Below are 27,506 nucleotides of genomic sequence, written 5' to 3'. Positions count from 1 at the left end.
TCATAATTATGACTTAGTATCTCATAATTATGACTTAATTTGTCTTTTTTTTTTTTTTTTTTTACTGGCGGAAATGGGCTTCCATAGATCCCTGATCAAAAAGGACCCCTAAAATGGATCCATGTCAGGTTATGTTTGGTGTGAAACATCTACATTTACATTTACATTTAGTCATTTATCAGACGCTCTTATCCAGAGCGACTTACATTACAGTTTTTCTCGATTGGTTACACACATTTTCTGAATGCATACCTCATACTCTCAGAACTCTACACACAAATCAAAAAAACACACACACACAATGGGCAAAACCCCTCACTTCTCCTGCAAAATTAAACTTAACATTCAAAACAATGTTATTTAATCTCAAAATGGTATTTTGTTTTCAAATGACAAACACAAACCATCATATGAATAGACATTTATAAGAACCATTTGAACACTAATGTGCTCAATGTAAAACACTATGATGAATGGAAAAAACTTCTTCTTCATTCATCATAGTGAGTTAGGCCTTTTTTTGTTCAGTGTTACACTTACTACAGACAGTACATACATGAGTGTGTTGTAAAATATTTGAAAATATTATTTTTATACTCAGAACACAGAAATACACGGTAACAAATATGTTTTACGTATTTTTCCCAGAAAAACAATGTACACAGTGTACATCCCAACCAACACAAAGTTGCACATACAGTGGTCTACATACAGAACAACAGAATCATTTACTGTATAGTGTATACAGTTACATTATTATAATTTTTCTTTGTATTTGCCGTAATGTTATGGCGTTATTTTCTAGGACCATGTTCATGATTTCAGTTTCCTGTTCAGGAGACAGAAGACATTCCCGACCACCTTGTGTAGGTAATCTTTCAGTTCTGCCAAACAAATAGTAAAATACTGTAAATACTGTGTAGGAATACAAAGTAGGAATACATTTTCCAAATACTTGAAACATACTTTATTTTTACAGTCCTACAGAACAGTCCACAGGCAATACTGTACTACTGTATTCATTGAGTACTGTATTGATATGCAGTAGGCCTACTTCAATTTTGTAGTGAGAGTAGATTTCTTACCTATTCTCATTTCGGAAAGTCCGGATGATGGATGCTACAGTGTACCTGCTCAAATTTGGCTGTACTCTTTGCCCAGCCTCCCTCATTGTTAGACCATGGTTGACCACATGGTCAACCAAAGTGGCTCGGATCTCATCAGAGATTATGGTCCTTGGCCTTCCTCATCCTCGTCCTCCCCGTCCTCCTCCTCTTACTCTCACTCCTCTGCCTCTGCCTCTGTTTCCAATGTTGGCATCCATTGCTCAAAAACAGAAGAGGTCACCTGTTGCCCTTTTATGCTAAAGCTCTGATTGCTAATTGTAAAACTGTGTGACAGGTGTTTGCCCATGCGATGAGTCAGTGTGCGTATTTGAATGGCAGTGTGTTCCTTGTGAAAACAAAAGATTTTCTTCATGAAAATTGTGCCAAATGCAGAGAATTGTGTGTAGTGTTTTGAAAAAAGTGTGTTTTAAAACTGCAATTTGAGTGTAAAGCAGGAATTGTGCTTGTAGTTTAGCCCAATTGGTTCATGGGGTTGGTGCATGAGTTACATGTTGTGGTCATTGTGTCTCAAGTACCAGTATTTGTGTGTAAACAATTGAGAAAAAACTGTAAGTACAGGGACATTCCCCCGAGGCAAGTAGGGTGAAGTGCCTTGCCCAAGGACACAACGTCATCTCACACAGCCAGGAATCAAACTGGCAACCTTCTGATTACGAGCCCGCTTCCCAAACCGCTGAGCCACCTGACTCCTTGACTCCTAAATAGGTGTTTAGTTACTCTTAAATAGCTAATCTATTTCCAATTCATAAACCATTAGCATCCTTGAAAGCACATTAATTAAGCTATAAATATGACTCATGAATACCACACCTGGCAGTTTCTGTAGACTACATGTAGCTCTGCCTCTGACCTGTGGATCCACTACTAGAGAACTACAGGATCCTCCGATATATACCGCTCTATTTTAATCCTGCTCAACTATTGGTTGGTTCAGTTATGAAACCTCCCCAACCTATTTCGCAGCGTTTCCCTAGTGTAGGTTTCGTACAGTGAAGTGAAGTTTTTCTCAGCTACACAAATAGAAAGTAGTCACATATGCAAATAGAAACGTGCATTTTATCTCCATAAACTGTAGCCACGCTCATTAAAATGTATTTTATCGTTAGTTTAAAAAAAAATGCTGCCAACGTTGTGAACCAGCTGCCACGACGACTTTTTGTCTATTTATAGATCAGTAAAGTTTACCGTCAATCTCAGGAGAGAGCGCATGAGATATTTGTAAATGTCATTTTTAGTCCATTGACCAATTTAACCCAGATTTTTTTCAGAAAAGCAATTTTAGGCAATTTGTTTTATCTTGTGTTAGGTCACCATACATTTAGTCCCTTATTTTGGTATGGTGCCTGTGTATTAGTCTACTAATTAAGGTAGGTTACTAATTCATATGGCCTCAATTGGGTTGCCAGACGGGAGTCTACGTTTACATGCACGCTAAGGAGCAGGACCCAAGAGTTCCAATGTACCTGCACTTGCAAATGGCCAATAAACACAAACTTGAAACTTAAAACAATGTTAGGGGCCTACTTTTTAAATGACTCGCACAATCATTTTGTCAACAAATGTTCCATGTTTAAGAATGTCAATGCCTAAATGAGTGAACACACGGGATGGCACTCGTCCCTTGATAATTAAGGACATGTTTTATAGGCTAACTAAATCTGTTTATAAAACTGCATAGGGTAATTGAAATGGTCCCATCATTTAGATGCACAGTTTGATGCAGTTACAGAGGTCATTCCGTGGGAGCTGGAATGACAGTACCTTTGTAAAGCATTATGAATCAACAGAAACCACAGTAGCTTCTAGTGAAACCAAGCGGCAGGAGTTGAATAGTGCGATGAAGTGAGCGACGAATCAGCCATATTGCTGCGCTGCGAAGTAAGCAGACGGAGAGGAGTATCCGCGGCTGCAGCCCTGTGGTAGTAGCCTACAGTCTTATCTTTAATCACAACAGATCCGGTAAGATTGACCAAATAACACTACAAAAGGTATCAAACATTAAAGTAAGTGTAAAGAGCATGAATAATACAAAGGGTTGATCATTAGCCTACTTTATTCTTCATTTCTTGGTGCTCTTATGCCGCCTCATTCCCACAAAGGAGGCGAATCTCACAACAGGTGTCTCTAGGATTATTGTAGTGGGATGTGGCTTGGTTTCAGACTGTAGGCTACACTTAGAATGCATCTTGCGACATTATTTTAAAAACTATAGGTACAGTTGCAGCTGTAAGCTAACCAACAATTTTCTTGAAGACAGGGAAATGTTAAATATGTTTTATATATTTTATGTTTTCTATTGTATCCAGTATGTTGATACAGTTGACACAGTCAAACAATGTGAACCCTACGAACGGCAGTGTCATTTGTTGGGTTTCCGTGTAATTGCAAAAAAATAATCAAAACACTTGCCTTGTTAAATTACATTTAGCCTAGGCCTAATTTGCTGTCGGTAAACTGTTTGCCTACTCTGAAACGGCAAGTACGCGGGTGATGGCTGATAAATTTGTAGTCTACATTTATTTCCAACCGTAGCAACTTTGATATCGTAACAACGGTCGCCATGTTCCTGTCTGTGACTTTTATGTTGTAGCCTTTGCAGGACTTCTGGTTCTTTTGACAATAATAGACTACAGTTTCTGTCGGGTAGAAGGCTATCCCTCCAGTCTACACACAAACGACTAGTGTTGACCAAGAAGGGTGGAGACTGATCTGTAACTGTATTAGTCTATACCCGTGGCGTTTGGGTGAGGCTTGGTTAATCCAACGTTTTTTATTTAATCGGTTTTCATATGGATATACGTGTAGGCCTACTGCGCCAATCAAACTTATTTCAGATGAGCGTTTAAAGGAAGGCTTGTCCCGTCTGACTCAAAATCACCGGGGGTGGCTGAAACTCGTTTCTCCTCTTTCACTCAACAGGAAGGCAGAGTGGAAACGTCATCTATCCGAAGTATTTCTGAACCATTTTTATAGCTTCCCGAACCACGAAAAGGACAAACTATGCCAAAAGCAGTAAGTATTTATTTGATTGTTTAAAACATTTGAAGTGTATAGAAAACTGTTGTATCAAGTAAACTAGTGCGAAACCGCTGGTAGTAGAGTAGTGAAGGATTTGTAATTTGGGAGTAGGCTAACCAGAGATGAAGGCTACTGCCACGGTGTCTGATGAGAGAAGGTATTCATCTGGGTCTTGAGAATAACGATGCCTGAAGTAGCCCTGGCAGTACTTCTATAACATGTGTAGAAACTGTTCTTTTGTGAATTAAAAGAAACCCCTGAAATGGTTTACTCAAATGTATTTGAACTATACCTTTATGGACCAATCCAAGCAGATTTATTATTTTAAGACTTCTTCCAATGTATCAGGGAGATCTCTATCTCCCCCTGATACTCCCTCTCTATCTCTATTTCAGGCCACTCAGCGTCTTCTTTCTGTCATTATTTTATTTGAGTTTCCTTCAGATCTGGGCTGCTGTTAAATTTTTACATTTTTCAATTAAATTTTTTTTATTTCGCAAATACTGTATCGGCGTGACAGGGTTTTCTGGACAATGACATGCTTGGCAATTACAACACAGGGCTTCACAAATATGGGAGCAAATGTTAAAATGGATTGATTTCCATTGCTCCGACTAAAGTATGGCTAATTTCAGGGCTCAGTACTTTATTCTATCAATGAAGGCATTATCATAATGTTCCCTTGTTTGTTATGTGTCACTATGGAAGTGGCATCATCTCCATGGTGCTGTATGATAGAAAATGATAGAAAATGATGGAAAATTTGATGTTATTTATTAGGACGTTGCCCAATCGAAGAATGGGTTCCTTTTAATGTTCCTGTTCTTTTAAACCTTTTACAAGTCTAACAGTGTATTCACAAGGCAAGAATTATTACTTGAACTGCAGTAGTCTGTTTTAGTAAGCTTGAATGAAATTGTTCCTTTCTTTGAGTAATCTATTTTCCAAAAAAATCCCCAAAAAGCTCTTCTGTTTTAAAGTCTTGGTTAGGAAGTAAGGGTTTATGTTTCACTGACAGTGGAAAGGCTTTTGTAGAACACTGTGAAATTAGGTTAGTAGGGGGTTGAGTTTCAGTGACAAACAGCAGATGCTTATTGAACTTTGTAATTTAGTGTATCTGTAATTATGCCGTAATAATATTCTGTCTCCCATGCCAGTGGCAATTTCTGTCTGGGTCTGCATTATTTGTTGTCGTTAAGCAGTCAGTAATTTGGCTGAATGAGGTAAAGAAAGAGAGAGAGAGAGAGAGAGAGAGAGAGAAAGAGAGAGAGAGAAAGAGAGAGAGAGAGAGAGAGAGAGAGAAAGGAGAGAGGAATCCAAGGAGATAAAGTCAGACTAGATTTTTATTCTGGTTAGGTCTCAACCTGGCTCATGTTACACTTGTCAGTATGACACATTGTCATTAAGTGAATGACGGTGTTCCTTGACTCTCCCAGAATCCTGTTTCCGTGTGGTCCTTCCAACATCCATGTGACAGACACCATACAAGGCGTGGCCTCCATGACCAACATGGATGGGTGTTTCCTCTTCATGTCCCAAACCATTGTTATAATTTGTTCCTCTAAATAATTGATAACTAGATGATGCCTGTAACGCCATCGGGTCAAGTTAGTCCAAACAAAAACTCTGAAAAGTGATAAAAAAATTAAATCTTTAAAACTTACTATTAGTGTTTTGTCAACAAGCGGGCCAAGCATTGGTGGTAGCCTAAACCACAGGCTGCATTCAGTAATCCACTTATCAAAGGTGTCACTTTTAAAAGCTTTAATAAAAAGGGTGAACAGCAGGGATTAGCACTTGTTCCTGCCCCACAGGACATAGACCTACAGTGCGTTCACTCACCAGGCAGCACAGCGGTTTATGGATATATTGCACTGTAAGCATTTCTACCCTGTTCCCCTGACTACACACATTGCCAAATACTTGTAAAGCCTCCCAAAGCATGCGCATGGTTAACTATTGAAAGACCAATACCGTGGAATGCAGCACAGCCTAGTGAGACTACTCCAGGAAAGAAAACCTCAACACCTTAAAGCACGCCTGACCAGACTCTAACCCCATCAATGGGATAGCCACAGTACAAAGACACTGGGGGAAATCAGGAAGTCTCTTTACTGAAAAGAGCTTCCCTGAACTATAGTAGTAAGTATTTGCTGCCATTAGGCCCCAGATTTCTAAAGCAATACAAATATTTGGCTTTCTGTCTGGATCAGGGGTCATCACAGGGTCTCCTTCAGTTTTGTAGATAGTTACTTCAGTTCATCCTCATTGCGTAGTACAAAAACTGTTGTCAGGTTTTTGGAGGCATGAGATCATGGTTGTGGCTTTCCAGTCTGATTCTTGCTGGGGCTGCACACAGTAGAAATGTGGGTCTTTCCTGAAGGTATTTCTTTGTTTTGTGTCATATTTTCTCATTTGTTGAACAGCTTGCAGTTAACATTTGTAGACTAACACCGATTTATATGAGTCACCCTCTCGCTGGTGTTTGTGTGCATGCTCTCTTCCCCTCGTCTCCTCTGGTCTTGGGGGCTCATAGCTGCCCCACATTGGCCATTAGTGGGAACATCCAGAATCACGCAGCAAGGTTGAGAAACAAAATATAGTTTTCTACTTTCACTAAACTGATTTGAAATCAGTTCTATTGTAGCGCCCCTCATCTGAAGGTCTGAAGTCATTTAAGTGTGTGTGTGTTTTGTAAGCCCTGGCTCCATTAGAAAACAGACAGGCACAGTTGTAAGACACTCAACCTGTCAGTGTCTGCACAATGCACTAATCAATATGTCTTTGGGCTTTATCCAGACCAGCAAAAGCAATTCTCATCAATTCTATCTTTCCATCATCATTTCTGTGGTGTAAAGGGGATGTAAAACATCTGTTTGTAATATAATCCTGATCTATCTGTTTGTGGAAGGAGTATGTTCAGAGAGCTGTGTGAGTCATAAGCCCAGTCAGAGACAGAGCCTCTCCAGTGGGTGTCATTCAGTTTGCTCACTGTAGCCTCAATGTCATTCTCAATGGTCAGGAGATGAAAGATCCCACCAAAGCCTCTGTTAAAACTTCTCTCTCTCTCTATCCTCCTCTCTATCCTCCTCTCTATCCTCCTCTCTATCCTCTCTCTCACGACCTCTACACTCCTTTTATATGGCTGGCTCTTTTATCACCTCTGCAAATTCCAGGTTCCCTTGGCTCATAAGTAGCTCACAACTCTGGAGTCCAAATAAAAAACAAAATTGTGCCTTGTCGCTAACTTCACTACTTATGACAATACTGTAACTAGGCCACAGTCCCTTGTATTCTGTCTGACTGTGAATGGCGGTTGACATAATTTGTCTTTGGACAATATGCCTGTTTTAAGGCCGGTTGTTTTGACGGGTAATTTCTGTGTCGGACCTCTGTGAGCGGACACTCACCTCGTCAAGCAGGCCAGTGAGATGGACTACCTTTTTCGTGCGCATACAGTATGTCAGTCATATCAATCAATAACCAGTGAATGGATAGGCATGCCTTTCCTCTGTCTTCTGTCAATGGGAATGAGTGGACATTGTCTGTGCCCTAGCATACCTTTCCCCCACCCCCTCCATCCTCAATGGCTGTTCTGTGTCCGGGCTTACACTCAGCATTCCCTCCCTCCCTCGTTCTGTACACCTACAGTATGCTTGTACCTGTATCTTACACCTTAACAAGCTTTTTTCCCAGCTGCTTTCTTGGCCATGGCACATTTGGCTCTGACAATCAATCAGAGGTCTAATTGTGTATTGGGGGATCTGTTTAAAAGAATGGCTCTTCACAGAAAAACACGGTAACAAGGAGCCAGTGGAGTCAAATGTTTCAGTTAGAAACTCCCTCAAGATGTTGCCTGTCAGGGTTATTTCAATCAGAGCTTCTTCTCAGAAGAGAGAGAGCTCCATATAAACACACAGTTCCTCATGTTTACTCTGCAAACACCCCCTTCTCCTTTAAAGTTTGGCAGTTTGACACACATAATTCTCTGTTCATGATTATAGTTTTCAACCTTTCTCTATTTCTTCGACCCCTCTCTGTTGCTCCCATCGTGTATTGTGAAAAATCTAGTTTTTCTCTGTTGTGTGTCCTCTGCAGGTCAATGTACGCGTCACTACCATGGACGCTGAGCTGGAGTTTGCCGTCCAGCCCAGCACCACCGGCAAACAGCTGTTTGACCAGGTCTGTATACTGTACACACACATACACACAGACATAAGGCCATTGCACACTGAGTCCGAAATTCGTATCCGAAATGTTCGCATATTAAAAAATAAATACGACCTCACGATATGTCAATCGCGCTTACACACTGCCTCCGAAACGTTCGTCCGTCAAAAAAAAGTTCAGATCGGGTTCGATTTTCTGCGTATTCGCATCCATAGCCAGCATTTTGATAGTTTTTTTGGCAATTCAGAGCCACCGAATGTTGAGGCTGACGATTGCGAAAAAACGCATATGAAAATTTCGCACTCAGTGTGCAAGGGCCTTTACTCACACACTCACACAGGCAACCAGCTTGTTGAACTCCACCCAGAGGCCATTGTGAATTATGTTGCACAGTCGACTTCCTCCAGGTCATAGTTACTGACAACAGTCAGATCTGTTTAGGACTTATGAAAGCTGTCTGTTCATCAACTAACTCCCACTTCCTGTGTTTGAGCTATTCTACGGAAAGATTCATTACATGACTGTTTTTGCCTGTTTGATTTGGATAAGAACAATGTGGATATTGAAGAGTTTTAGCTAACCATAAAGTTCTGTGTTTCTGAAATTAGAATCAACAGTAAACAGCTTAGAAAAGCATAGAATGGATATAATTATACACATACTTGTTTTAAAAGACACCAAGGGAAATTTACCTCGATTCCATCACAGAGAGAGGTGTAATCGCTTCCTGAATAACTAGTTTGTCTGTGTGTGTGTGTGTGTGTGTGTGTGTGTGTGCTTGTATGTGTATGTGAATGATGTTTCACCTTCAGTCTGCCTGACCTCTCAAGGAAACCAAAACTAAAGGATGGCAGCATTGTATGTCAGTTAACTTCCACTCAAATTCCTCCACCTACATGCTAAAATACCTCACTGTGGGGTGTGTCACATACTGCTGTTCAATGCAATAAACAGTCAGCTCATATCAGTGTAGATGCTTTGTTATTCTCAGTAACAGACACCGTTCAGACACTATTCAGCTCCTGTTTGATGTCTAGTAGAGGTTTTCAGATGGTAACTCTGATGTCATATCATGACCACCAGCTACTGCTACCACAGTCTCAGAGGTCTATGGCTTGATTTAGTTTTAGCTTGGCCTGAGACAGATATCCCCCCATCTGTGAAAGCAGGGACACTCACACACTCACACACACACACACACACACACACAGTCCGCTTCTGGGGAAATGCTGAGGAACCGTGGTCAGCTCATCCTGAGGGTGTTCCTGGTAGGGTGAGTGGGTGGGAGAGCTGGACTAGGCTGGAGGCTGGGCTGGGGGTAAGTTACGCTAGGCTTGGCCAGGCTAGACTGGACTGGGCAGTGTAAGGCTGGGACTCAGTGATTAGATCTGCTAAATAAGCATTTGTTTTTCACAATTCCTAAAACAATAAACCCCATTCTCTGAATCAAATGTTCAGTGGCCCAGAGGGTTTTTACCCCGTTTTCTTTGTTCTTTGTTGACAGTACTAAGTTGTGATGGTTACTGTAATATTTTCAAAATAAAATCTAATTTACAGTATCTGTATAGCCCTTTACAAGCAATGTCACAGAGGGCTTCACATACGCCAATAGAACAGAACAGAACACAGGCTAAACAGTCATACACATCATGAAAGTGTCGATGGGTGTTGAAACACCCAAATCCAGTGTTTCAAAATCCAAAATCCATTTTCTTTATTGCTAAATGTATTTACTGTGTATACGTAAACAAATGTGTCTTGCAGTACATGCAGTGTTGCCACAGTTACTTTGAAAAAGTAATCGGATTACTGATTACTCCTTTAAAAAGTAACTTAGTTACTTTACAGATCACTTGATTTTAAAAGTAACTACGTTAGATTAAGTTACTTTATTAGTTACATTCAGCAGCTGCTGACAACACCCCCGCCACCTCAACATAAAAATGACAACCAGTTTTGCCAACACTCACTTTATTAGCAGTGCATTTTTAACAGTAAGGTACACAACAACAATGAATGTGTACGAACCTTGATATTTCCATCTTTAGCTGACAAATACTCAAAATACTGAGTATAGTAAATCTGAGATCATTTGCGAACCATTACTTTTAGAAAAAACATGGATTTAGTTGCGGTTCGTTGCATTTGTTCATGTAATAGTTTATTAATCTTATTTGTCTTTCTTATTTGTCACATATAATCAAATAGAGACGGCACCGGAGCAAAAGGGCTTGAGGAAAGTGGCGACTCAGAGTCACTGGGAGGGAGTGGTAGGTCTATGTATATACACGTGACCCTCATGCTGAAAACGTGACTTAATTGTTGCATAGGCTACATGACTTCACTCCCAGAGACGCAAGAAGAAATCAAATATATATTTGACTATTCAGTTTTTCTCAATTGCTAAAACACTAAAACCCATTGGCTGAACAAAGTTCTCAGTTGCCTGAACTCATGTAGCTAATTGTGCCTGTCTGTTGTCAATACCTTAAACCATTTCACATGGTAAAACCCAATTTGCAGATCTCACTTAGACTGTTCAGCAAAACTCTAAACACATTCTCATTTTTAAAACACATTCTGCACTCTAATGCACATGTCATCCATACTGGTAAACACAAATGGCAACAATCAAATACAAATAGAGAAAACATGTAATTGACTAAGCACAACCACTCAAAATTGATTTCACTTGTTTCAAATGATGTGACACAACCAATATAAGCCAGTTCAGAGAGCAAACAGGTTGTTGAAGGTGGGAAAATATTGCTTGTGATGTCGACAAAGTGCTCTGGCCTAACCCAGCCCAAAGACAAGAAGAAGCACATTGATCACGTGTTTACTCCTTTGATTTTTGTCCCTTTCAGTATTGTATACTGTAGTACAGTAACAGTACTGACTGCTCAATAGATTTTGACTGGTTGCAGGTTCATATCAACAAAGAACAAGAGTGAGGTGTGAGTAGTGAGATGCAGGGTACAGTACTGTATAGCGGTACAAGGGGGAGACCCTACCTTGCAGTTAGACCCTACCCTGGAGGGTTAGACCCTACCCTGGAGGGTTAGACCCTAACCTGGAGCACTAGACCCTAACCTGTAACAACAGGTCAGCAACAGCCTCAACATCAACTACATCAATAGTCGCAAATGTTTGACTTTGCCCAAATTGTTTAATGATTAGTGGTAGTGAAGTGCACTGGCACACCCAGCTCTTTGACTCTTTGGTCCAAGTGCTATTGATTAGATGCATTCTGCAGCAGCCTGAAATGTATTGTGAGTTAAATATTATATTACTGTAATATATACAAGACTTCCAAGTTTGATTGGCAGGTTGATCTGTCATGTATTTGTAGGTAGTATTTGTAATGTATTTGTAGGGAGAGTACATATATTTTTCCTTTACATCCTCATTCAACAGTGAATAGGAGTCACAATCAGTTTGACCTATTTCTAGAGGGAAATTATCACTTTAGCAAATAGACCTTTACTAACCCCTGTAGCTGATGCGCTGAACAAAAACCAATCCCAAATTAAAATGCCTCATCAGTCTCTCTACCCCTTCTTCTTCGCTTCTCTTCCTCCCTCTATTTCTCTCTCCCGCCCTCCCATTCTATGAATACCAGAGTGCAAAGGCATCATGAAAGGAGCTGATTGTACACTGAAAGCCTTAGGAGTTCCATTTCAGCTCTCTTGTTACAGCCCTTGGCCAGTGTTTGTTGTTGGGCAAAGTAAAATCCCATCTGAAGAGTTCTCTGAATCAAAGTCATTCATCCCCCCTCAACCTCTCTTTAGCCTGTACTGCACAGGATAGCTGGAGCTAAAGGTGGTGGTGGAGGGGTGATTTCATTTTAACCTTGGCCACTGCTTATCGGATAGGAATGGGCTTGGCCCGGAGTTCCTGTGTGTTGACTCAGACTTCACCGAAACAACTTGGCACCCCAAGGTCACTGGGTGGGGAGTTTGGCTGAGGCTCACCAGAAAGAGTCTTGCCGGAGAGTATCTCCTCCTAAAAGATCAAGTTCTAATTGTGTGTTCCGTCATATTGGAAAACCATTACACATTAAGTCTTTTGAGGCTTTGATGAGGAGTTTAGTGAAGGAGTGGAAAATTGCAGCTACCCTTACCTTAACACACAAGCGCTTTCCCAGATACAAAATTGTGGCCTGCTCCGACTCCAGCCTCTGTTTCGGGTCGATGCTACAGGCACACATTAGTTACGCAGTATGTCACTAGGCCTCAAACTTCAAACAAGAAGTAATTCAACATGCAAACCCTTCTAATTGTTCCCCTGTGTACTATGGCAAACTTTGGCACACAGTGAGAGTGAGAACAATAGCAAACACATACAGAAAGAAAGAGACTTCCAGAATAGGAAGAAGAGATCACTTACTCTCTCTCTCTCTCTCTCTCTCTCTCTCTCTCTCTCTCTCTCTCTCTCTCTCTCATTGGACAAAACGTTCAACTAACCTTTTGACTTGATTCTAAAGACAGTTTATCTGAGCTTTACTGGAGGTCACTGTTTACTGCTCCAGGTGCTCCGTCTTAGTCAGTTCTAGTGAGTTCTGATGGGATGTGGAGACGGTGCCAGCCCTGTGTCCAGGCCTGGGAAACTGTAACGCTATGAGGGTCTCCCAGATTAGACCGGCACCTGAGTATGTCATCTTAAGGACAGGCACTGACGGCTGAGCCAGCCAACCTCAGAGCCCTATTTCTGCAAGCCCATTCTGTTCCTTAGGCTGTACAACATGGCCAGTTTATAGTGATACTAAATTACTTAACAGTTTGTTTACTGTGTGAAACGATGTGCCTGACGGTTTCAATTACCTAATGTGTTGATAATTGTGATGTCACCCATTTAAGAATAAAAATGATTTGTATTTCCTGAATGAGCCAGATTTGTGTTTAATGCTGGATTGTGTTTAAAATGGTTATTTGTGATGCATGTGTGTATACGTTTAAGACTGAAAGAGGAATGGCTATTTAGTTGTCCAGTAGATCGCACACATCTTGGTGATTTCAGCACACAAGGCATATGACTGCTCTACACCAACTTCAATAGTCACTTTCTCCCCACAGGTAGTGAAGACCATTGGCTTACGAGAAGTCTGGTACTTTGGGCTCCAGTATTTGGACGGCAAAGGATATCACACTTGGCTGAAACTTGATAAAAAGGTAAGCTAAGGGGGTAAAAAAAATATATAGTGGTCACTGATGCTAGTTTCATCATCATGTTGCCTTGTATGGTGGACAGGAAGTTGTATGTTGCCCTGTCTGATTTTGTAAAGTACTCTCACACCCCCACCCTCATTTCTGCAATACGGTACCTCTTCAACCACAGAGAAAACAGAACATTCTTGTGAATGGATGGTACATTTTCCTTTTTAAAACAGTATTTGCCCTCCACTTAGTCAGTCAGTAGCCAGGAGGTAATGTGTTCCAAATTAAGCTGGCTCCACGGTAGCTAATTGTTAAGCTTCTTTTTTCAGGTCCGTTCCACCATTCCGCCAGGCTTTGTCAGTATCATCTTGGGAAGTATATGGCTTTTTTTTTCTTCCTGTGGAAATAGAGATGGTTCAGCCTTCATTAGCTTGGAGGCCTGCGTTGTTTGCATTCAACCTAAACTGTATACTGTACCTCCCTATGGTACAGAATATCAGCTTGTGGAATGGAGTTTGGCCTGTGCTGTTGATGGAAATCATTCGGAATGCTTCAGTTGGTTTTCTGCTTCAGTGATGTCATACATTATATCCCAACCCCCAACTCCCCCAAACCCCCCACCCTCCGCAACCACCAAGCATAGTTCTTGTCATGGACAGGTCCTTGTGGCATGAAACATGCATGACAGATGTTTTGTGAGTGGAGGCTACATTACGTATGGGAACAAGTCAATGAGGCTGCCAATGAAAGTTCAGAAACGACAGATTGGAACTTGACTTTCACACACTGCTATTGAAACCCAAATGTAACTGCAACATTCTCTGATCAAGTTACCCAAAACGTTTTTGTCTTTTGTGTACAAGTCAAAAAACAGGAGGTATCGGTACAGTCAGTTTGAGCATCATCAAGTGGATTTTTTCGAAACCTGTTAATGTGCTCTCCTGCACAGTCCATCCATGAGGAGTGTAGTTTCCTAGGTTCCAATTTGTAGCTTTAGCTTGACGCTCGACTTTGTCTCTCATACCACATGTCACTTAAAAAGATTCCACGAGTCCACTTGTATTTAAATGTTTACTTGAAACTATTGAAGCAACATTACAAACAAACAAAATTATCCATAAAGTACATAAAATATCCAAGTATATCTAAGAGCGAGTACGCGAGTGCGAGTACGAGTACGAGTGAGAGGTCAAAAAACTATTTCGCTCCAATCTTCCTTCAGTTATGTTTCAGTTATGCTCTTCTTTTCCCACTCCCCATATATCAAAATAAAAGTCCTCCACAGTAAGCATCAAGATCACATTAAAACTCCTGTCTTAACTTTACAGCGCAAATCAATGCATTTTAATAGTTATGGGCCTACTGTTTATGATGGCCTCAGCCTCACACAAAAGGGTGTGAAGTCTTCATCCATAAGCTGTTCCTTTACTGTGACATTCAGGGTTTTTCTTACAGAGCGGATAAGCCGCTCCCAGGTTCCTCCGTGGTGAGAACCTGTTGGAGGGTTGAAGTGCCGCTGTATACCCCTCTGTTGCAAGTGTTTTTCAATACTACTGGTGTTCCACTAACTTGTCAGCTGCTCTGAAATTTGTCCCATTATCTGAATACATCTCTCTGACCTGTCCTCTTCTGGCTAAGAATCTTCTAATTGCATTCAGGCATGCATCAGTGTCAAGAGAAGACGCTACTTCCAAATGCACCACTCGAATGGCAAGACAGGTAAAGATTACACCGTACCTTTTTACGTGTCCTCTTCCCCTTTTTACCAGAAATGGGCCGAAGTAGTCGATGCCAACTCTCGTAAATGGAGGATCGTCAGGCAGAACTCTGCATTTTGGTAGATCTGCCATGAGTTGCTTGCCAGCTATGCCGTGAAGCTTCTTACAGGTGATGCACTTAGACAAGATTCTCCTAATGGCTCCATTTGCTCCTGGGATCCAGAATTTCTGCCGCAATTGAGCCAGCATATGATTTCTTCCTGCATGTGCTGTAACATCATGAGTGTGTCTAAGAACAAGCTCTGTAATGTGCGAGTTCTTGGGCAGGATTGATTGCTGCTTTGAGTCATCTGGCATTGCCGCTCGGCTCAATCTGCCGTCCACTCTCACAATCCCATTTTGTAGTACTGGATTCAGTTTATGAAGCGAACTACTTTTCTTTACCTTTTGCTGTTGTAGCTTTTTCAGATTTTCTTGGAATCCTTGCTTTTGAGCGTATTTCACAATTTCTGTCTCTGCCTTGTTCAAATCCTCACAGATAAGTCGTGTTTCTTTATATTTTTTCTTGAACTGATTCCTTCTTTCACTGCTAGATGAACTTGGTTCTGTCTTTTTCTTTGCTTTCAATTCTTTCAGCAGATTTTTCAATTTCAAAAACCAAGCTACTGCACGTTTTAGTTTTGTCCAGGATGAGTAATACATCATCAGATGGCCCAAAGGATATTGGTGCTCTTGCATCTGAATGGCATGTGATCTCTTTTGACCTCTGGATCATCCACCTTTATCATTTCCGCATCTGGATTCTTCGGCCACTGGTCTTCACCGCAGAGCAAGAAACTCGGTCCTGAAAGCCAGTTTCAAGAATGCTTCTACAGACTGACCTCGAGAGACTTGATCCGCTGGATTCAGGCTGGTATTGACATACCTCCATTGTGAAGCTTCAGAGTGCTCCAGAATGGCTGTCACTCTATTAGCAACGAAAGTCTTGAATCTGGTACTTTCACTATTCAAGTATTTCAGCACAACTGTGCTATCTGTCCAACATATTGACTCGTGAAGTTCCAATTCAAGCTCCTTCTTCAACAGCTTGTCCATTTTGACTGCAACTGAGGCTGCAGTTAACTCCATTCTAGGTATGGTTGGAGATTTCAAGGGTGCCACCCGTGCCTTTGCTATCGTTGGATTGAGAGTGGATTGAGTTTCTCCAGCTGAAGAGCGTAGCACAAGGTAGCTTGTTGTTCCATAGGCGTCTTCACTCGCATCAGCAAAATGGTGTAGCTGAGCGAAGGCTGGTGCACCAAACTCCTCTGTCTTGATGCATCTGTCAACGCCAAACTCCTTTAACTGTTGCAAGTCTGAAGTCCACTTTGTCCATTTTCTTCTGGTAAGCTTTCATCCCAGCTGTATTTCTGCCGGCATAAATCTTGCAGAATTATTTTGCCGGGTAGGACCACTGGAGCTATAAAGCCCAGAGGGTCAAAGATGGAGCAGACAAACGAAAGCAGGCCTCTCCTGGTGTGTGGGCGATCTTTGAGATTGATCTTGAACTTAAACTGATCCGTCTCAGCACACCACTGGATTCCCAATGCTCGCTCCATTGGTAAACTGTCCATATTCAAATCAAGGTCCTGGAATCCTTGTGCTCTCTCTTTTTCAGGAATTGAGTTGAGCACCTTCCTGCTATTACTTGACCATTTGGTTAGTCGAAACCCACCTTTTGCCAACATGCTTCTTAAGTTGATGCATAAGCTGACGGCAGCTGTTGACTTAAGGCAGTCATCCACATAGCAATTCTTCCTTACCGTTGTAGCGGCTTCTTGCCCAAATTAATCTTCAAAATCAATTGCACATTTCTGCAGAGCATAGGTTGCCACACTTGGTGAAGATGTTGCACCAAAGATGTGCACCAGCATCTTGAATTCGGCAAGCTCTTTCTCGTAGTTCCCTTCCGGCCACCAGAGAAATCTGAGTAGATCTGTGTCTTCGTCTTTGACTCCAACTTGATAAAACATGGCTTCCACGTCAGCCATAATTGCAATGGTTTTTTTTCTGAACCTTGTGAGGAGCCCGACTAGCGAACTTGTCAGATCTGGCCCTTGTAGAAGCTGCTGATTTAGTGATAATCCTTTTCCTCCAAAGCTTGCTGCACAATCAAAGACAACGCGCAACTTTTGCTTGACTGGATGTCTGACTCCGTGGTGAGGCAGATACCATGTTCTTCCTTCAGCTGGTTCACATTTTTCACTGCAAAGCCTTTCTTGACAACATCTTCCATGAATGCAACATACTCTGCACAATAATCTGCATCCTTAGATAATCTCTTCTTTAAGTTCAGTGCACGTTGCTCTGCCGCTGATCTGTTGTTTGGCATGCACAGAGATTTGTTTCTTAGTGGAAGGCAAATACTGTAATGACCATCTTTCAATTGTGATGACTGAGACACCATGTCAATGAACTGATGGTCTTCCTTGGAAATTTCAATGTCATCATCTTAAATTGTTGATGCCAAAGCTCTTCTAGCCTAGTTACTGAGATTCTGTTTGCTGTAACTGCTGCCGGTCTATCAGACCTCAGTCCATCATTTCCTCCTTTAAGAGGTCCATTAACTGTCCAGCCTAATGCTGTCCTTATGGCATACGGTCCATCATCCACACTACTCACCACTTGAAGTGGCTCTATTGCTTTGGGAACATTAGCTCCTATCAATAGTCCAACTTCTGCTTCAACGGCGGGAAGTTTCACATTCTTCAGCCGAGGCTAACTGATGACATCTTCTTGGCATGGGATATTATCCTTAGTCACAGGAATGGCCTTCTGAGTGAACACTTCTGAAAGCTCAATAAACTGGTCACCGTCCAGGCTACTGATTTCAAGTCCTGTCACAATGGGTGTGTTCACCACCGACTCATTTCCCATGGTTCGCAATGAGATGCTTGGGTGGCGTCCATTCATGTTCAACTGATTTATTAGTGACTCTGTAGCAAAGGTAGCAGAGTTTCCTGAATCCAAAAACGCATATGTTGTCACTATCTTGGTCCCTTTTTGTGCCTTGACCTGTACTGGCATGATTGACACATGTTTCTTACTTCCGAGCTTGAGTGTTATTTACGGCTTGTTGATCATTCATTTCCTTCGCTGCTTCTCCCTTTGAGTCTTTGAATGCAATGTGCAACAAGGTGGGATGCGAACGAGAACCTTCTTGACACTGAGCTTTCTCTTGACAGCTGATACTCATATGGCCATGTTTCAAGCATGTAAAGCACAGTCCTTTTCTTCTCAAAAACTAAATTCTGTCCTTATGTGGCTTGCTCTTGAATCCTCTACAGGCTATGAGGCTATGATGTTCTCCATTGCAGTTAAGACATGGCTTGCTATTGACATCCACTGAGACAGGCTTTGTTTTGTCTGATGTTAAGTTCTAATTTTTCTTCTTATCTTTATTTTCCGCTGATGAGGCAATGGATGTTGTGAAAACCCTTTTGGCTGTAGGCCTTTCCGTATGTTGTCCCTTTGCCCTCTGTCAGACTGAATCCTTTGTGTTAGAGACGTTTTATTTTATGTTTCCGTACAGAGGGTGCAATACGTACTTGACTTGCTTGTTAACAAATTCAACAAAGTCCTTAAACACTACTCTTTTCTTCGTCTTTTCTTGCAGGTCGCAGGCGAACTTTCTCCAGGATTCTCTTAGTTTGTATGGGAGCTTATTAGCTAATGCCCTTATGCTAGCTGCATTGTCTAAATCTTCCATGTAGGTAATATCTAGCATTGTGTTGGAGCAACCCGTTAGAAACAATGAGAAGGACTGTAGTGCAGTACCGTGTTCTGGCTTGATTGTCTCCCAGTCCATGACTTCCTTTATGTATGCCTCTGCTATCTTGTATTCATCACCAAAATATTGTTTTAACATTTGCTTTGTTTTGGCATAGCCTGTCGAAGGTGGCATATGAATGCAACTCTTTACCAGCTCATGTGGCTGTCCACTTGTGTACTGCAACAAAAACTGTAAATGATCACGGTCATCCTCAGTGCGACTTTCTATTCCATGTTCAATGGATCTGATGAAGGATTTATATTCCGGTGGTTCACCCTTGAATGTTTTAATAGTGAGATCAGGAAGTAAAGATGCCTTGTGATTCCTCACTAGATACTCTGTCACATTGGCTTGTTGCGATATGGCCGTGCACAAACTTTCAAGCACTTTTCCATCATTGTCATCCCTATTTGCATTCGTTGACACTCTTTTTGTTCCTGCTGACAAGTTGTGATTAAATGAAATAAATTGGGAATAATTCTGTGCAGGCGTGGCATGCTGTGGTGGCCTCAAAAAAAGTTCTTTTTGCTAGTCCTTTATCTTCTGAAATATCAGATTCACAAATGCTCTCATCATGTGCATCCTCATATTTTTGCAAAACTTCCAACTTTGCATCTGACTCCGCTATTGCTGTTTGAATTACATGTCCATTCCTTTTTAGCCCTTATTGCAGCTTCTTTTCTCTTTTGCTCTGCCTCAAACTCCGCTTCCTCCTCTTCTATTGCCAGTTTCTCCTTTAAAGCTGCTGCTTTAGCCTTTAGTGATGCACGCGCAATTTCTGCTTTCATTTTCATTGAGGATGCCGAAATAATACTTGATCTATGTGAACTCGACCTTTTAGAACATTTACTTGAGGCCTTTGAGTACACAGACTCATCACGTTGCACTCTTGCACGTTCCTCTGACTGCTCAGTACACGCCATAACATCTTTCATCCATTTTTTGCATTTCCAAAAGAAATCAATAGTTGATGCTTGCCTAGGCTCAAACCAATTCTTTTGATTTTCTGAAAACTCTACCTCGTTCATAAATCGCTGCAAATTCTGGTTTAAATCTTGGAATTCTTGCTGCAAATTACTGAAGTCAACACGCAGCTTATTCTTAACAATGTCCCAACATTCGCATCATCCGCCATTAATTCTTAAATTTGTCTAATCATGCTAGTTAGCTGGCCTAGCTTGTTCTTGCGTACTTGCATTTGTCTAGACTTTTGTTCTTCCATACCTTTTTCAGTCAATTTCACAGTTGGTTTTTCTTCCTGCGAATCCATGTTAAAGTCCTTCACGTCCACGTTAGTTAGCTGAAACTGTTAGCGTTTAGCTTTCCACTCGTCCCACGTCGCCAGTCGACAGAAAGACGTCCTTTTAGCTATCAGTAGCAGACCAATCCTTACCAATATTCAATTTACTGTTGTCTTTTTTCTTTCGCACAATAGTCCATGAAAGGCCACGAAGTCCATGAAATTGTATCCTCTTTATCCATCCATCCATCATCTTCCGCTTTTCCGGGGGTCGGGTCGCGGGGGCAGCAACCTAAGCAGGGAGGCCCAGACTTCCCTCTCCCCGGCCACTTCCACCAGCTCTTCCTGGGGGACCCCGAGGCGTTCCCAGGCCAGCCGAGAGACATAGTCCCTCCAGCGTGTCCTGGGTCTTCCCCGGGGCCTCTTCGCAGTGGGACGTGCCCAAAACACCTCAACTGGCCCCTCTCGACGCGGAAGAGCAGCGGTTCTACTCTGAGCCCCTCCCGGATGACCGAGCTTCTCCTCTTTATCTAGCCAGTCCAATTCGGAATCCAATAATCCGTGAATAGCGAGTTTTTTGACTAAATGTAGTTTCCTAGGTTCCAATTTGTAGCTTTAGCTTGACGCTCGACTTTGTCTCTCATACCACATGTCACTTGAAAAGATTCCACGAGTCCACTTGTATTTAAATGTTTACTTGACACTATTGAAGCAACATTACAAACAAACAAAATTATCCATAAAGTACATAAAATATCCAAGTATATCTAAGAGCGAGTACGCGAGTGCGAGTGCAAGTACGAGTGAGAGGTCAAAAAACTATTTCGCTCCAATCTTCCTTCAGTTGTTTCAGTTATGCCCTTCTTTTCCCACTCCCCACATATCAAAATAAAATTCCTCCACAGTAAGCATCAAGATCACATTAAAACTCCTGTCTTAACTTTACAGCGCAAATCAACGCATTTTAACATTTTTTAATCATGAAATTATAAATCATATTTATCTTAATAATGGACTTATACCTTTTTTAAAGTAAAAACATTTTCACTTAAATAAACCACATTTAGGCTCCTACAGGGAGTAACGGATTACAAGTAATCGGATTACTGTCATCTGATTACAAAATAATTGTACCTGTAATCCGTTACTTTACTGGCAATTCTTTTTTACCGGACTACAGATACTTTTGAAAAATATTGAGGATTACTTTGAAATACTTTTACATTTGGGAGTAGTCGCTTTTCTTTTGAAAAATGTATCCTTTTAATTGCAAAATTGGCTGTTTTATCATTGGCCATTTTCTCTGTGACGTTTCACATTAGCTTAACAGACACACTAGCTTGTTAAAACTTTGATCATGGCTGATCAAAGTTTGCAAACAGGTTGCAACATTAGCACATGGTAGCAGTCTTGTTTCCCTTTATTCCTGTTCCAGTAAGCCGTGTGCTGACTCTGCGCTGTATCACAGCTTGATGCTGGTCAGCACAATGCCTCTGTCCAGTAGGAATACTCCATTCACTTCACCAAGACCCGCTGGTTTTGAGCACTGGGGGGAGAGGTGCGTTGAGTCAAAACATTGCTGAGGGCATTTCCCTTCTGGATTTCAATCACAGCAATTTTTAGATCCCTTTTTTAAATCTGTGAGGTTAGGGTTGGAAGAGGTTTAAATGACTCTCAAATGACATTCCTAAGACAGAAAACCATCTGAAGCATGATCTCCATTCCACAAGCCGATGCGCTTTATGTAGGGAGGTGCGGCATACAGCATTGAGTGGAGCGCAAACAACCCAGTCTTCCAAGCTAATTGAGGCCAAACTGTCTGTTGTTGCTCAGGATGAAAAAAAGGTTTTACCCTGTGATGTCACCAGGTGTTGTCACCATATGCCATTTGAGGAGGGGGGGGGGGGGGGGAGTTGCTCAACATTTTAAAGCCAATTCCTTTGCCTAAATACGTCCACTGCAAACATTTATCATATTCTCATGTATATGTTAGTGCATGTAAACCAGCAGATAATATTTTTAAATAACAATTCCTGCATCATGACAGTTTGTATGATTTGAAATGGTCATTTATTATCACACTAGCATTTAATTATCACGGCAAACAATTACACTGCACTGAACTGTAACAAAACCTGTAATTATTACTTGTGAATGCATATCATTCACGTCTTACTAAACCTAGTCACGCAAAAGTGAATGAGGTAAACAAGTCCTTTCTGTTTCCTCTTCTGAGCCTATGCAGGTCACGTGAAAAATTATCCAAAGACTCGTACCCGAAAACCCAGTCGGGGAAATGAACGAATAATTTCTGTTTCCTCTAGCTACCAGTACTGAGCCTATGCAGGTTACGTGAAAAATGATCCAAAGACCGGTACCCGAAAGAAGGGACAAATCGTTCACCTTCCGACCGTGTCTTCGGATCAATGTTTCGTTCTTCTGCCAACCGAGTCTTTGGATCAATGATTCGTTCATCTGCCGAACGTGTGTTCGGGTACGAGTCTTTGGATCATTTTTCACGTGATCTGCATAGGCTCAGAAGAGGAAACAGAAAGGATTTGTTTACGTCTTTCACTTTCACCTGACTGCTAGGTTTAGTATAGTAAGACGTGAATGAGATTTGTTCACAAGTGATAATTACAGGTTTGTTATTTTAACTTTTTAAATTATTATATTATTAAATTATTATACTTTTTATCTCGGCCATGAGAAAATTAACAAATCACTCTCTGAGACTACTCGTTACTCCCGAGTCATACAAATGATTTGCTCAAAATGAATGAATCGTTCACGAACGACACATCACTACCTCCCTCCCACCCAGGTGTCGTCCCAGGACGTGAAGAAGGAGAACCCACTCCAGTTCAAGTTCCGGGCCAAGTTCTTCCCCGAGGATGTATCCGAGGAGCTGATCCAAGAGATCACCCAGAAGATGTTTTTCCTGCAGGTGAAGGACGGCATCCTGAGTGACGAGGTGTACTGCCCCCCAGAGACCGCAGTGTTGCTGGCCTCCTACTCCGTCCAGGCCAAGTTTGGAGACTTCTCCAAGGACGTCCACCGGCCTGGCTACCTCACATCTGACCGCCTGCTGCCCCAGAGGTAAGGAGCCAGGAACCTCAACCAATACCAGGCCAGATACAAGATGAACATGCAGTTTGGAATAAAAACTTGCCAGTACCGTATTAAAGCCAGTACCGGAAATAAAGCCGATTTTACATTTTTCTTGTGTTTGTGAGGCTTATATTTCAATGCAGCTTATATAATGTTTTTATAACAAAAGATCAGTCGAAACACTTTTTTCGCTAGCTATTATGCTAGCTAACTTAGCCCGTTGCGGAAAAATAACTTACGCTTTGGGGACCGTCAGAAATATTTAGAACTCACGTGTCTAAAGGTAAATATTAGTTAATTTTTGTGTAGTATGTATGTTTGTAAGTATCCTTGCTAATAAAAACAGAACAAAAATACACCATCATCAACAACATCAAAAAAGATGACATGACCTAATGCTACACAAAGCCTAACCTGGTAGTAGAGAGTGTGCCATGACGACCTGGTCTCTATCTCCTACTCAGGGTTCTGGAGCAACACAAGCTCTCCAGAGAGCAGTGGGAGGAGAGGATCCAGGTGTGGCATGAGGAGCACCGCGGCATGCTCAAGTGAGTGCATGTCTGTGTGTGCGCATGTGCGTGCATGTCTGTCTGCGTGCGTATGTGTATGTTTATGTATATATGTGTGTTTGTGTGTGTGCGTGTGTTCATGTGTGTGTGTTCGTGTGTTTGTGTTCTTGTGTGTGTGGGTGTAATTGTCAGCCTGTCCATCTGTTTGTCTTTGTCTCTCTTATTTCCATTTTGTTGAATGTGGCAGTAAATCAATAGTTCTCTATCTCTCTCTTTTTGTTCTTTCTTTCTCTCTCGCTCTATCTTTCTCTTTTTCTCTCTCCCACCACTTCTCTTTTGATAAACGCAAATACATTATTATTGTTTATTATCATTCTTTCCACCCCTCTCTCTCGCTCTCTTTCTCCTTCTATCGGTTCCTATAGGGAAGACGCTATGCTGGAGTACCTGAAGATTGCCCAGGACCTGGAGATGTATGGGGTCAACTACTTTGACATCAAGAACAAGAAGGGGACCGAGTTGTGGCTGGGTGTGGACGCCCTGGGGCTCAACATCTATGAGAAGGATGACAAGTAAGCGCTGCTGCTCATGCACAGGGAACTGACAGGATCCTGCGTTATGTTTTAAATAAATCACAGCTCAGGATTCCCAGAGTTCATTTATTGTAGTTTTCCTGAAAATGGACAAACAACACAGTCACCCATCTGCTCCAGAAACTACATCAACGCTTGCTCGAGCAAGTTAAACTGGGGAGGACATAAAGTGTGTCATTCCCTTAAAGGCAACCACTGAAAAGTTTTAAATAGAGCTGTGAAAAATAACGCGTTAACACGTTATAATTAAATTACAGGATTAATTCGTTATTTTTGCTTAACGCATTTAACGTAATATACCCACAATTCCACCCAATCTGCACTTGTCGCCGCTCTAATACAGTCAGACGGCAGCTGCTATCCAAACAAACAAACAACATGGATAATTCTGATGAACCTGAGGACCATATGGGAAGTTCGTGTTACAAAAAACAAAGATGTAACATTCAGTAAAACTAAAGTGATATGCACACTCTACGGGAAGACGTTATCGTTTCACCGAAGCAATACCAGCCTAAAGTAGCTACCACCTCAATGCGAAGCATGCGTTGGTCGGCGAGGGGAGTTCAAGTAGAATGCGCCACCCTCACTGAACAGCGTAGGGCCCTCACTAAGACTGCATGTGACAAGTTGACTAGCACAGTTGCCAAATGGATTGCAAAAAGCTGTAGACCGATTAATATTGTTGAGGACGAGGGGTTCACCGAAGTTTTGCGAGTGGCAACGGGGGACTCAAGCATCAAAGCACCGCAAAGTCAAAAACGCACACTAATGACAAAAATTCAGAAAATCGGTAATATGTGATTAATCATGATTAAATTGATTAAAATGTTTTATAATTTCACAGCCCTAGTTTTAAAGTGACAGAGCACTAAGCCAAAATAAACGTATTTAGGGCCCTATCTTGAACCCAGCGCAATTGACTTTGTCAACGACGCAAGTATCATTCCTAGTTTGCACTCGACGAAAAGCGGACTTTTCCCTCCACAGACGCACGTCGGTAAATTAGGGAATGACTTTGCGCTCCCGGGAGCGGTTCAGCAACAAAAATAAGGCGTGTTCCGGCGCAAACGTTCCCTGGTGCTATTTTGCAGTTTCAGAAAAACTATTCTGCCACTGACCAGGAAAAACGTAGTCTAAAGTCAATGGCGCGTTATTCAGATGCTATTTTAAGGGCGCAAGCTTTGTCCGTGCGCACTGCTGGCGAGGCCAGGGTCTTCTTTCTGCGAAGCTACGTTACATTGTTTTGATTTATGGCGTGTTCCATTTCTTCAATGATTATAAAAAGATTTTCAAGAGAAATCTCTATGTATGTGAACTTGATTTGTAACAATTATAGCAATTTCCTCCCACACCTGTTTAACCGAAGCTAATTTGGGTGGGTTTCTTCTCCCATCTCCATCAGAATCAGAATTCGGTTTATTCGCCATGTAGCCTATGTTACACAAACACGGAATTTACTGTGGCAGGAAGGTGCAAATAATAAACATATACGGGTCTTAAATTAAGTACAAAAGTACAATAGTTAAACTAATTCTAAGAACTAAACAATTTAAAAATATAACAATTTAAAAAATTAAATATATATAAGAATAACAATTTGAATGAGCAGCATGAGCGGGCAATTTAGTGCAATGAGAAAACTGCTCTGCCTTTCCCATACAATGTCACTTCTCTATCTGTTACGGCCCTGACTAGAATGTCGGTCTCCTCGGCTGTGAACCGCTCCTGGCGTGCGCCTGGCAAATCCGCCGTTATAATAGCAATCCGCCATGGAACAAGCGCTGCTCTTAAAGGGAATGTGAGAGGACGCTCTGATTTGTTTATTGCACGTTACGCCCAAATCACACTCATTAGTAATGTAGTCACTTCGGACCAACCCATTTTAGATTTGCGCCAGTCGCAAAGTCATTTATCCCGCCGGCAAAATAGCAACCGCCCACAAAGTAGAGTCCCGCCCACAAAGTTACTTGCGCTTTGCGTTTTGATACTTGCGTTTCAGATCGTTAAAATAGGGCCCATACACTTCTGGTACAATGTCAAGTGGAAGCATTATTAATCATGTTACATACACTCTCACAGAACTGGACCAGTCCCTCACCCTCACTGAAGTGGGCTATATTAGGTTCAATCCAACTCCTGTATAGAACTGGGTAACCCTAACTGTGTCCAGACTGGCAGCCTTCCAGAACTCAGATCTTGTTGAAGGTTGAGGCATGTGCTGCTGTCCTGTTTGGCTCTTGTCTGACTGATTTGACAGGTGTGTCACAGTAAGGCAGAGACAGAGAGAGCTGGAGCAGGACAGGTCCCAGGTTAATCACTACCCTGCTGAGGTCATCCCCACAATGACTAATGTCTGCAGATCCCCTGTCCACCTAGCTTCAATTCAGCCAAGGCTGCTCTGCCAACTGACACTTAGATAAATGCTCCTGTAACAGCTGTAGTCTTCCTGCCAATCTGTACCCACACCAATCTTCGAAATCAGGCCCTCTGACCCACGAGCGTGATAACTAACCAGCTACACCACCGAACAAACAAAATTTCTAGTGCGGAGGAGTGAGTTTACCAATTCACCCTGGCTACACTCCCAAGAGACAGTTCTAAAGATGTCTTACGAGACCATCACTAGCGGCAACCGTGCAGCGTGCAAAACAGACGTAGCGAGATTTAGATCTCTGGGTTTACTGGGTTTAAGGAGAGTATGTGAAGAGACACTCCGCTGGTCGAACTACCACCCAGTCACTTACTGTCTCTCTCCGGATGGGACAGCAGCCTTCACACACAGAGCTGCCTGTGTTGTTGATGATGGCCGTCGCTCTCCCACACACTCTCAGCTCCCTGTTTGATCTCTCGAAGCCAAGCTTGGTGGCAGGCCGAGCAGAGGCCGGATCCCAGATCCATGTCAGGGTTAATGAGAAAGCAGATGAGCTCAGCCCCCTTAGGACTGAGGCCACAGGCGGTCAGGCTGGAATCTGAGTCGGCCTCTTTTTGGACCCTGGCTCTGTTCCTTACTCTCTTTTATAAGCTGATGCCAAAGTGTAGAAAGATTTTTA

At 41.9% G+C, this 27,506-nt stretch overlaps 1 protein-coding gene across 4 annotated transcripts in view; it reads left to right on the top strand.

Moving 5' to 3' along the window:
• The first annotated feature begins 2,950 nt into the window (after positions 1-2,950).
• ezrb (ezrin b) overlaps positions 2,951-27,506 on the top strand; it is a 56,241-nt gene continuing 31,685 nt past the window's right edge. The window contains exons 1-7 of one of the 4 annotated variants that reach the window (XM_067241168.1): positions 2,951-3,086; positions 4,047-4,139; positions 8,244-8,327; positions 13,391-13,486; positions 23,065-23,339; positions 23,816-23,899; positions 24,286-24,432. In XM_067241168.1, the coding sequence (XP_067097269.1) occupies positions 4,128-4,139; positions 8,244-8,327; positions 13,391-13,486; positions 23,065-23,339; positions 23,816-23,899; positions 24,286-24,432 (698 nt within the window). In that variant the 5' untranslated portion in view covers positions 2,951-3,086; positions 4,047-4,127. Of the gene's footprint in view, positions 3,131-3,728; positions 3,872-4,046; positions 4,140-8,243; positions 8,328-13,390; positions 13,487-23,064; positions 23,340-23,815; positions 23,900-24,285; positions 24,433-27,506 lie in introns of those variants that run through there. The other 3 variants (XM_067241169.1, XM_067241167.1, XM_067241170.1) reach the window with 3 other exon arrangements.

The sequence above is a fragment of the Osmerus mordax genome, chromosome 8, assembly GCF_038355195.1.
Source record: "Osmerus mordax isolate fOsmMor3 chromosome 8, fOsmMor3.pri, whole genome shotgun sequence".
NCBI classification, from domain to species: Eukaryota; Metazoa; Chordata; class Actinopteri; order Osmeriformes; family Osmeridae; genus Osmerus; species Osmerus mordax.
This window is presented reverse-complemented; position numbering and strand designations above follow the sequence as displayed.